General features: G+C 47.1%; 1 protein-coding gene across 10 annotated transcripts in view; it reads left to right on the plus strand.

The window, feature by feature from the left end:
• Positions 1-12,041, plus strand: part of LOC119772818 — a 37,390-nt gene that overhangs the window by 12,790 nt on the left and 12,559 nt on the right. For 6 of the 10 annotated variants that reach the window (XM_038269465.1, XM_038269473.1, XM_038269474.1 and 3 more), the window contains exons 20-26: positions 296-457; positions 900-1,100; positions 1,269-1,457; positions 2,003-2,208; positions 8,933-9,001; positions 9,100-9,150; positions 9,686-9,748. In XM_038269465.1, coding sequence (XP_038125393.1) covers positions 296-457; positions 900-1,100; positions 1,269-1,457; positions 2,003-2,208; positions 8,933-9,001; positions 9,100-9,150; positions 9,686-9,748 — 941 coding nt within the window. The remainder of the gene's footprint in view (positions 1-295; positions 458-899; positions 1,101-1,268; positions 1,458-2,002; positions 2,209-8,932; positions 9,002-9,099; positions 9,151-9,685; positions 9,749-12,041) is intronic. The other 4 variants (XM_038269468.1, XM_038269469.1, XM_038269470.1 and 1 more) reach the window with 4 other exon arrangements.

A 12,041-nucleotide genomic window follows, 5' to 3' on the forward strand; every position in this document is an offset into this window, starting at 1 on the left:
CTACAATGTTTTTGGGATGCAAAAATATCACTCTTTTGGACACATAATGTTTTGGGAAGAGAAAAGTTTTATTTCGCTGTTCCTAAAAACCTGCAGGACTACTTTCGGCTTGACCAAAACTGGACGATAACTCTGCTCACAGGACGCTGCCAGGGGTAAGTCAGTGTGATTGCATGCCGCTGGTGATCGGGATGCCATACAGATTCATGTAAAAAATACCGAACTATCCCTTTAAGGCAGTGTGTACTCTGTGCTATTTGCTTAAAGTTTTTGAATACTAATTTTTCTGTGTCAGTTGCTGCGGTTCGGAGGGTTGAAATACCCGTACCCAGTGAACCAAAACCAAAAGCCGTCATGGAGGATTTAAGGGGACCTGCTGTGACTTTAGTCAGCCCGCTACAACCAAAATCTGTGGATGATGATTGGTTTGAACTGCTTCATGCAGCAAAAGAACCAGGTACTCTGCTGTTTGTATTTCCGTGTCCTTATGAGCCAGAATCACTCCTGATGGGGTGTGTTGTTTGCTCCACAAGTGAGCTGATACTTGGTGCTTACTGTAAGGTTATGGGTTATAGAAGTCTACGTTTCTGTTTTTAGACTGTATAAACTTGGCCAATTTGTTACTATTTTTTGTCTTAACTATCTTAGTGCTGATCTAACTGGTTTAACATGTGGCTATTGCAGTAAAAACATTTTTATTGGCTGAAACAGTAGATTCTGGTACACAGCTTCTTAACTCGTACAGGAATTCATCACCATAGCTCGACATTCAAGAATAAACAGAACTCCGTCAGATATATGGCACACAGTACATGTGCATTTACAGATAGGAAGAAAAAGTTACAGAGGAATAGTTTATGTACCTTTTATCTTAGTTTTTCCTTTTGATTGTGTGTCAGTGGCTGTGAAGCAACTGGACCTCCTTGTTCCTGAAGTCAGAGAGGCTAAAACCTTTGTAGTCCCAGAGCAAAGAAAACAGCAGAGGGTTTCTATAGTGGATGAGAAGTGGCAGCAAAAAGAAGCATTGAAGGAACGTCCACCACAAAAAAAAGTGGAAGATGATTGGTTTGTTCTTCTGGATCGCACTCCAAAGACATCAGGTACACAATGAATTAGAGCTTCAGCTAAATATTGCTTGTTTATATTCTTCTTGGCGTGAAGTTGTCAATGTCAAACCTAACAGTTTTATGGTGATATGAAGGCCCTGAAGGCTATCGATGTTCTGTAGTTCTTTACCACAATAACGCCCGGTCTTATATCTATATCAGTCGCTGCTCCTGGACGAAGCAGGCTCCCATCAGAGGTCAGAGCTCCAGCTCCTGTGGCCACAACAAGGACTGAAATTCCTAAAAAGCCACAATTTGAGATGCGGATCCTGGAAGAAAGGCAGCCTCTCACGCAAACACTTGTCACTGATGATTGGTTTGTCCTGCTAGAATCTGATGCCAAAAAGTCAGGTACTTTTACTGTTTAGTGTGGAGTGCATTTTTTGTTTAAGGCTCCTTTATGGGTTTTTCAGCTTTATAAAAACATACTAATTTGCTACCTGGATACACTGGCTGATGCACAGGTATCTGCTCACATTTACTAATGGACAGTTTTTGCTGGTTGACGAAATAATGCTTTATAGACGTTTGAATACCTCGTCATCAATACGTCTGAAATGCGACTTAACTGCTTTTATGCGCTCTTTGTATTATTTCGATTGAAACATGCTGCCTCATTATTCCACCTCAAGGATGTCTGCTTCTTGCTTACTTTTCATTCTTATATGAGCTTTAAAAACAAAAGCACTAAAAAACCCATCAGGTACAGTATACGCCTGCTGTATTTTTATCTACCTAATTACAGGGGGACCTAATGCAGTAAGTATGGTTGATTACTGTTTCAGTTGGGCTTATAAATGCTGAATGAAGAGTTCAAATATCTTAATTATTAAATGTTGCCTTTAGAATTTCAAACACATTTTCTTATTATAACTATTTATTTATTTTTTTTGTAGTTGTGAGCTCACAGAGGGGCACACGTCCGGTCAGCGCTCCAGTCTTCTCCCAGGCTGCCCTGGCAGAGGCAGGGATCCCAATGGCCCCCTTGGACCAGCCCCAGACCTCCACCCCCATAAAGACCAGCCGCCTGGAAGAGAGGAAATTGGAGGTCACAGTGGAAGCAGCAGAGCCTTCAAAAATGGAGGATTTGTCTGAGGTCAAGGTATTAAGCTCTTTTATCTACCCTATATTTCCATCTGGGATGGAAAATGAAGAATGTATGTAACATACTTGTGACATCTGTGGTAAAGATCAGATCAAAAATTAAAATAAAAAAATGAATCATTTTTTATATCTCAGTAGCATATATCAGGCTGAAATGTAAAAAATAAAAACTTTGATTTGATTACCTTTGTAATACATGTATTTAGTGGGGGGTGTTCACTGTTTGAGAACTGCACAGTGTCCATAGAAACCATCAGTAGCTATCTAAGAGAGTGAAGCCAGAAAAAAAAACATGTTATGCCATCACAAATCTAAATATAATCTAAAGAGTGTTTCTAAAGAAGAATAATAAAACAAAGAAAATACAAAGTTCTGGTTTATTGGGAAAAGATGGATGTAAAAACGAAAGTTACGTATGTAACTACGGTTCTATGAATCCCGGATGACCGCCAGAGGGCGGTGCTGAAAGCACTGAATGTTCCCTTCGGGCATGCGCAGTTCGAGTAATTATACCAACAGAGTCACACCTGTGACACCGGATGACCACTCAGAAGCTATATAGCCTGGTGTCATCCTTTGCTCTGCTCCTACAGAATCTTCTCGCAAAAGCAAGGATTCTGAGTGACAGAGAAGCTCTGGCGGTCATCCGGGATTCATAGAACCTTAGTTACATACGTAACTTTCGTTCTATTTCATCCCTACTGACCGCCAGAGGGCGGTGCTGAAAGCACTGAATGACTAATGCCAACGATGTCACAAGGAATCCTGAGCACATACCTCACAGATGAGGCCCAGCAGAACCTTGTAAAAGGACCTGACCCAGGGGATGAGGGGCAGCCACATTGACACTGTAGAACCTGGTGAAGGTGGTTGGGGAAGCCCATGAAGCAGCAGCACATATAGCTTCCAGCGGAACCCCTCTCAAAGCAGCCCAGGAAGCGGTGACGCTCCTGGTGGAATGTGCTCTCACACCGACTGGCAGGGAGCAGTGACCTGCAGCGTAGGCGTGGCAGATGACACTCACAATCCAATGGGACAGACGCTGTTTAGAAAGAGGACAGCCTAACCTTGGACCCCCATAGCATAGGAAAAGCTGGTCCGAGCGTCTCAGATTGGCGGTGGCTGCAATGTATGCCTCCAACGCTCTTACTGGGCACAACAACTCCGACTCATTCTCAGTTGTACCAGATTGAGGCTGAAACCGAGCGAGCCGCAATGGCTGGTTACGGTGAAAAGGAGACAACACCTTAGGCACAAACGCAGTATTAGGCCACAGGGTAACACCAGAGCCATCTGGATTCCACCTGATACACCTAGGGCTGACAGAAAGAGCATGTAGCTCGCTGACCCTCTTAGCTGAGACGATAGCCATCAGGAAAGCAGCCTTGCAGGAAAGCCACTTGAGTTCTGCTTGTGCCAAAGGCTCGAATGGAGGGTGGCACAGAGCTGTGAGAACCAATGGCAGATCCCAATCTGGGGCTCGTGGGGCTGGCCGCTGGCACAACCTACGAGCACCACGCAGAAAAAGTGAAACCAGTTCATGGCGCCCCACTGTACGGTTGTCAACAGTTCGGTGAAGACATGAAATTGCTGCAACATACACTTTAAGGGTCGAAGGAGAGCGGCCCTTATCAAGGAGAGACTGGAGGAACTCCAAAATAGTGGGCACCGAGCAGGAAAGCGGGTTCTCATTGTGGGCAGAGCACCACTGAGAAAAAGGCGCCATCTGTTAGCATACTGCAGCCGAGTGGAGGAAGCCCTAGCACTCAATACGGTGTGTCTCACGGTGTCTGAACACCCAGTCAGCCTCCCAGGGGCCATGCCCACAGCTGGAGACGTTGAGGGTTGGGGTACCATATCTGTCCCCCCAACTGAGACAGCAGATCCCTCCTTGCTGGAAGACGCCATGGAGTACCGTGACACAGACTCCAAAGCAGCGGGAACCACGGCCGCGCTGGCCAGAACGGAGCTACCAGCAACACTCTGTGGCCCTGCTCGAGAACCCTCCGTAGAGTCGGCCAAACCAGTGAGAGGGGTGGAAAGGCATACAGGAGAACCTGCGGCCATGGATGAGCCAGTGCATCCTGGCCCAGTGCGCCCGCCATCCCGGTTAGGGAATACCATAGGGGGCAATGGGTCGACTCCTCTGCCTGCCCAAAGAGGTTCCAGATTATGCGCACTACGTCGGGGTGAAGAGACCACTCTCCCGGAGCAGGTGCCTGGCGGGATAGAGAGTCCGCAACCTGGTTCTGCCGTCCTGGCAGATACGCTGCGCGCAGGGTACACAGACGGGGATACGCCCATTCCAGGAGATCCCTCGACACCTTCAAGAGACGTGCTGACCTGGTGCCACCTTGGTGGTTTATATGATAAACAACAGAGGTGTTGTCTGTCCGAATCAGCACGTTCCTTCCCTCTAGGTGGGGCAGAAGGCACCTGAGGGCCATGTGCACAGCCCGCAGCTCCAGCACATTTATGTGTTCGGTGCGCTCCCTTGGGTCCCAGAGACCCCGAACAGCTCTGTGTTGCCACACGGCACCCCAGCCCATGAGGCTGGCATCCGTGGTGACCACCTCCCTTCGACACACTACTAGCCCCATTGGAACACCACTGGACAAAAGGGTCCCGTCTCGCCAAGGAGCTAGGGCATGGAGGCAGCTCCTGGTCACCATTAGCCTGCGATGCCTGTGCAGCCTGGCGTCTAGGCGAAAGCTGTTGAGCCATCGCTGCAAAGGACGCAGAAGGAGCAGCCCTAAGGGCACGACACGAGTGACTGATGTCAGTTTGCCCAGCATTCGCAGGAAGGTGATGTAGGGAAACTCCCTGCCCAGTCTGAATCGACGGACAAGCTGGAGTATGTCGTCCACCCTGTGAACAGATGGACGGGCCATCATGGTAGCAGAGTCCAGATGCATCCCAAGAAAGGTGGTTGTCTGAGATGGAACCAGACAACTCTTTGCCAAGTTGACTTTGAGGCCTAACATTGACACATGAAGTAGAAGCTGGGACGTATCCCGAGAGGCAGCTACCTGAGAGGGAGCACAAAGAAGCCAATCGTCCAGGTATGGCAGAATCCTGACTCCGGAGGCCTGTAGAGGAGAGAGGGCTGCTTTCACGCATCGAGTAAACACCCTCGGGGAAAGGGAGAGCCCGAATGGGAGCACCCGGAATTGCCAATGGCGCCCCCGATAGGCGAACCTGAGAAAACGGCGATGTTCTGCCGCAATAGGCACGTGAAAGTAGGCGTCTGTCAGATCTACTGATGTAAACCAATCTCCCGCCACAATGGTCTGAAGGACCTCTGTTATGGTGAGCATGTGGAAGGGAAGGACCTTCAGGTACCGATTCAGTCCCCTTAGATCTAAAATGGGGCGAAAACCGCCGGTCTTCTTGGCCACAAGGAAGTATGTGGAGTAGTAGCCTCTGGGTTGCTGCAGAGGATCTACAGACTCGATTGCCCCCTTGCCCAGGAGGGCGGAAAGCTCCTGGTCTAGTGCCTGAGATTTCACCGGGTCTGTGATGACAGTCATCTTGACCCGGTGTGAGAGGGGGGGCCGCCGTCGGAACTGGAGCCTGTAGCCATTGGTTAAGGTGGCAACCACCCATGGATCTACGGCATGAGCAGCCCAGAAATTCAGCTGCTGATGGGAAAAATGTCCGACGGCTGGCCCGGTGGCATCATCTTCTATCCCCACGGCCCCTGGGGGCTCTGGGGGGAGGGCGTCCAGGATTTGAGGCCCGGGTCTGTCTAACAGGGCGGCAGACTGGCTCACGAAAGTCCCTTCTCGGTCTCTGCCGCACATCATGGGGATAGGAACCAACAGGTCTGCCACCGGTCTGAGGTCGTGGCTGAACGCTGGGGGTAGTGGCAGGGCGGCCCGAACGCTGGGGAAAGGCAGGTATGCTCCTGCGAAGGCCGGAAAGCTGCTGGCTAGTCTGACGTGCCTGAGCAGTCCGTTCCAGCGCCTCCAAGGCAGCTGATCCAAACAGCTCCCCTGGTACAACCGGGACACCCCTGAGGGTCCTACGGCATGCTTCAGTCAGAGGAGACTGTGCCAACCAGACCTGTCTACGAGCTTGGACAAGGAAAGACATGACCCGTCCAAGCTCTCTGGTCATCAGCGCGAAGGCCTGCAGCGCTGCGTCACTATAACCAATCGCCGCACTTGCACCACCAGTGTCCTGAACAGATGCAGACAGGGCAAACATGAGGTGCGCCAGGGAATTGCCAAGGCGGCCAGCACGCGCTCCTGCATTGTACGCCTTACAGAGGAGGTCATCTGTAACCCGACATTGAGTCCGCGGGCACCGGACATCAGGACGCAGGGCTTCATCTGGTGACACAATCAGTGAAGCAACAGCTGGTTCAATTGCTGGCATACGGTCCAGGCCGGCCTTCACTGACTCATGCATGGCAGCTAATACACGACCATCCGAGGAGAGACGCGACAGCGCTCTCGGTTCCCGCCAACAGGCGTGTAACTCCTTCAGGTACTCCTCTGATGGAGGTACAGAAAAAGAAGTAGGAGCCCTTCCACGTCGGAAAAAAGCACTGCCAGAGCTGGATGCCTCTCCTTGTGGGAGTTCCAGCTGCAGCTGCTTCAGGGCCATAGACATGACCTCCCGCATGGAACCGTCACCGGCCTCTCCAACCGCACTCTGAGATGAAAATGAACCAGCCTCAGAGGCTTGGGAGGACCCTGCCTCCTCCTCATCTCTAAAATGAGAAGCGGAGGCAGCCAGAGAGATAACGTCATCCTCTACAACCAGCTCGGGCATTGGTGGGGAAGAGAGCCCAACCACTGGGAGCGAGGGATCAGATTGCCGTGTCTGCAACAAGGACTTCATCTCTGCCAGCTCTGCTGACAACTGCTCCACCCTTGTGGACAGGCCCTGGTCAGGTTTGGCCCGCTTCCTCCGGGGGAGGGGCACAGATGCTGTGGTCCCACCACGGTGCTTAGAACGCTTGGGGGGAACCACCTGCCCAGAGGGCGGAAGGTCCGAGCCCTCCTGGGGGCACAACTGGGCCAACCGGGCCACCCTCACTGCATGGGGCATAAAGCTGCAGTTCATACAGGGGTTCTCAGACAGCGCCTCCAAAAGGTGCTCATGTCCAAGGCAGGTAGGGCACAGGTCGTGGCCATCCTCTGCCTGCAGGGCAGCCCCACAATCTATGCAGCTGTGAGAGCCATCCATGTCGAAGGTCGACAAGGCTTAAAGAACAGAAAGTTATCGAAAATCGGGAGAGGGGGCGCAAACGCAGCCGTCACCAATTACAGCAGAGAAACGAAAGAGGCTGCGAGCACAAGGCAGCCGATACTGGGAGAGGGGGCGAGAACCGCTACCGTCACCAGGTATAAAACCAATAAACCAAAAAAGCTAACAACGTTAGCTGTATGGAAACTTAAGTTGGAAGTAGGAGCGAACAACGCTGCCGTCACCAATTATAGCGGATAAAACAAGAGAGGCTGCGGACACAAGGCGGCCGATACCGGGAGAGGGGGCGAGAACCGCTACCGTCACCAGGTATAAAAGCAATAAACAAAAAAAGCTAACAACGTTAGCTGTATGGTAACTTAAGTAGGGAGTAGGAGCGATAAACGCTGCCGTCACCAATTAAGAGAGCAGACCAACGAAAAGGCTGCAAAAAAAGGTTGATATTGGGAGAGGGGGCGAAAACGCTGCCGTCACCATTTATAATTAAGCAGACCGATGAAGAAGGCTGCAAACAAACCAAAAAAGGCTAACAACGTTAGCCGTCTCCAACTTCGGCAACGAAGTAGACCACACTTGGTTGGGAGAGGGGGCGAAAACCGCGGCCGTCAGTAATTATAGCATCGCAGACCGGTGAAAAAAAGGATGCAAAAGTAGGGAATATACTGGGAGAGGGGGCGAAAACCGCTGCCGTCACCAGGTATAACACCAACAAACTAAAGAAGCTAACTACGTTAGCCGTATATAACTTCGGCAGTGAAGTTATTCACACTGGGAGTAGGGGCGAAAACGCTGCCGTCACCAGTTCGGAACAAAACAGCACGAAGCTGTAGGTAAAAAGCGAAAGTCGTGAGCCGGGAGAGGGGGTGCGGACGCTACCATCACCAGCAAACAACTCACTTACCTTCCGTAATCTTCAGAATCGACCCGTTGCAGCCCTGGGAGGGCGGAGAATAACCGCAACTCCGGTCAAGAGACAGGGGCTTCAGACAACGGGGAAGTTAGCGAACCGCTTGCGAGAAGAAAAAAGGAGCAGAGCAAAGGATGACACCAGGCTATATAGCTTCTGAGTGGTCATCCGGTGTCACAGGTGTGACTCTGTTGGTATAATTACTCGAACTGCGCATGCCCGAAGGGAACATTCAGTGCTTTCAGCACCGCCCTCTGGCGGTCAGTAGGGATGAAATAGAACCCAATAAAACCAGGTAATAACTGATGTTGAGTCAAAATCATGTACTTTAGTTTTCTAATATTTAGTATTTTCAGATGCAAAATCATGACGTCGTAATAAAATATGTGTTTAAATGCTTTTAGTCCTCCTTTAACAGGGGTTCCAATTGATTAGTGTCTGTATTTATATGTCAGCTAATAGTTTTTTGCAGTTTGGGTGAAGATTTTATCCAAGATCTGCCTTAGCCGTGGTATCTTAAAAGTTGTTAGCGATACAGAAAGAGAACTTGGTGACTTTCTCAGTGTCTGAGAGTAAACTGTGTGTCTTGCTGCTGTAGCCAGCAGCATGGCGGGAGCAGAGGGAGGGAGACTCTTCACTGATATCCACCATCAATGGGGACATTCAGGTTAGTGGAGGACACAGGCCTCTAACAGGTTTTAATGAGTGCAACCAACAGAGGGTGCTAACAGGTCTTCCTCTCTTCTCCCCCCCTCCCCGGGGTAGCATGAGTCTAGGACCGAGAGGACAAGCGTGGAGGGGGTGCAAATGCGAAAGGTCAGACTCTCGGTGCCGTACTTTTCTCCACTTCTGATTTTTCCATGTAAAAGAACTAACGCAACCCTCTTCCCATGTTGTGCCTCCATACGTCAAATTTAACACTCAGCAGGTTTTGAGCAGATAATGTTTATTTTTGAATGGTAAAAGAAATGCAGTTATGTACAGAGTATGTAAGAATCTGGTTTTAAACTATTCTAAATCCTGTCCTATTTATTCACTATGCTTTCCTCAGCTAAGTAGAAGTTTAAATTTGCTTGCTGTCATAAACTTTCGAATGCACACATGCATGATCTTAGACTAACTGGTGTTTTTTTGTTTTTTTTGTTCTTATTTTCACAATATAAGTCCTTCTTCATTACTAGTTTAGTACAGTTTTGGTCACTGCACCAAATTATTTTGCATGAACACCTCTATGCTCGTCTCTTGTATTACTGAACTCTATTCTATGCATGTCCAGCGTGTGGCGGCGCAATGCCAGCGCACAGGAAAGCTAAAACAAACCCACACTTTTTTTTCTTTTCATTCTTCACAGAAAAGAGCTAAGAAAATTGAGGGTGACTCAATTTATATCAGACATAGCCTGTTAATGCTGGAGGTTTGTATCTGTTTCAGAGCTCTCAAGCTGCGTTTTTCTTGCTCTTTGGCAAACGGGCTGCTGCTGCTGTTAATCTCACGCTTGCATGTGCTATTATTCACAGTAATTCTTGCATCGGCGATAGATGACTGTCATTGTGTGAAAAATTTACTTGGTTAAGTCAGGAGAGTGCTGCTGAACTTTAAAACAACAATAACAATCCTAAATCAGTGATTCCTTTGCTGTCGATAGTCATTGTTAGCCAGACTTTTAAGTAAAACAAGAACTTTTAAAGTGTTTTTAGGTGAAAGCACTATGAAATCAGCTTACACCACAAATAAAGTTAAAATCAGGTATTCACATGACATAATACATCACGGAGTGAGAGTAACATACACTGAGACCACCATGCCTTTTAACAATTTGGTTATAGCAAGCAAAGTATGTCTCTGCATTCTAAGTTTGCAGAGGTTTAATTTGCACTAATGAGCTAAAAAGATGATAGCTTCAAGTACCTTCCTTGCTGATGTACTTGAAGGCAACACTTTTAAACAAGCTGAAACAACAAGAAGAAAACTGTGGAGCCACAAGTTTTGGGGAGTTCACACTTCTCATCTGCCTGGAAGCGCCACATTAGTCTCTATCAGAGTAAATACCATCACAGTATCTGATCACATCATTTAGAAAGCATTGTTTTTTTGCCAGACGTGAACATTAGCCGTATAACGAACTATATAGCATGTCAAAAGAAGCCGTTTTCCAAAAAAAAAAAAAAAAAAAAAAAAAAAAAAAAAGAACAAGAAATTGCCAGATTCCTGTATGCATATGGACTACGCCATTAATACCATAAGATTTTGGCCCATATCCTGCGGTCTGATGAAAGGATCCATGAGATGTTAGCTATGATGGGCATGGTTGAGTTTGATTTAAATAGGGGGGAACCATAGAAGTTTGATAACAGCATCCCCACTGGAGTACGGCGGTGGCAGCATTATGCTATGGGGGTGGTTTTCTTGAGAATGAACTGGTTATCTTCACAAAATAGGCGGAACCTGAGAATAAATCATGATTGAAATATTAGAGAAACTTCCTAAGATAGCTTTCTGGTACATACAGTCTTCCAGTTGATAAATGACCGAAATCATGTTGTCAGATTTGTTATGTATTGGCTTAACAACAAAGAAATTCATGTAAGAGTGGTCATCACAAAACTTGTTTTTTAGTCGAATAGAAAATAGATGTGGGCAGAGCTGAAAAGAAACCAGGTCTGTCAGACGGAATGGGTCTAAATTCCTGTAAATTATTATGAGAAGTTTGAGAAGAGACAAACACTAAGATGACCCCAATCATTGAGCTTCAAGGGAATTCTGACAAAAAATGGTGGAAATGAATCTGTAACAACACACAAATCCTGTTTTTTGTCACACATTTTTTTTCAAGTAGACCTATTTTGATGTTCTTAAAATATTACCCTTTTCATTTAATACATAAAACATAAAGTTAATATTTTATTAGTACTGTTAGAGAAATCAGTGCCTGCCTACAATATCTCCGATTGGAGCATCTTTAGTTTATAGTTGCCCCCTTTGTTTTTTCCAGAAACAGACTTAATCTTGTTCATCAGTATTCTCCTGCTTCTGCTTCTGCTCATTGTCACAGTAATTACCTTAAATGCACTGAAGTTTTGCAGCAGTTATAAGTAAAAATCTTTGCCTGTAAAAAGAATACCATCTAACTAAAGGTCTTTGCTGTGTGATGTGTAGCCACAGTATAGTCTGAGAAACACAGCTTTAAAGCTCCAAATCTGCTTCCAATAAATAGCCTGCAGTTGGTTTTGCAACATGACTGCCACCATCTCTTGTTTTTAATCCCAACTTGCTGCCAAATGTTGCTAAATCAGCATTTCTTCTGTCACATCAGTTCATTTCATCCAATGAACGTGTTTCCTTCTCTGTCAAGGCTTTGTTTCAGTCATCTCAACCATGTCTGCTGTCATTACCCCTGCTGCCCATTGATTTGTGGCCTGTTTACTGATTCTTTCTATTGCAATTCTAATGCTGTGGAATTAAAACCCCTTATTGATCGTTTTGTGGCTTGTTTGAATCTAATAGTCAGTCAGCTGCCAGACTTCATTTGAAGCCTGAAAAAGCACTGCTGATGGTCTGCTTTGAAAAAGTGGCGCATTTGTTCTTTTGTGAAGAAGTACAAACATCTGGATTGATTTCTTCTAATTTTTCCCCTGCAGAATTACATGTTAACTCTGCTTCTGCTTATTAATGAAATCAGCAAGAAATTATTTCCAGATTGAGCAATA

This window comes from Cyprinodon tularosa, unplaced genomic scaffold (assembly GCF_016077235.1).
Source record: "Cyprinodon tularosa strain WSP-4 unplaced genomic scaffold, ASM1607723v1 ctg73, whole genome shotgun sequence".
Classification (NCBI taxonomy): domain Eukaryota; kingdom Metazoa; phylum Chordata; class Actinopteri; order Cyprinodontiformes; family Cyprinodontidae; genus Cyprinodon; species Cyprinodon tularosa.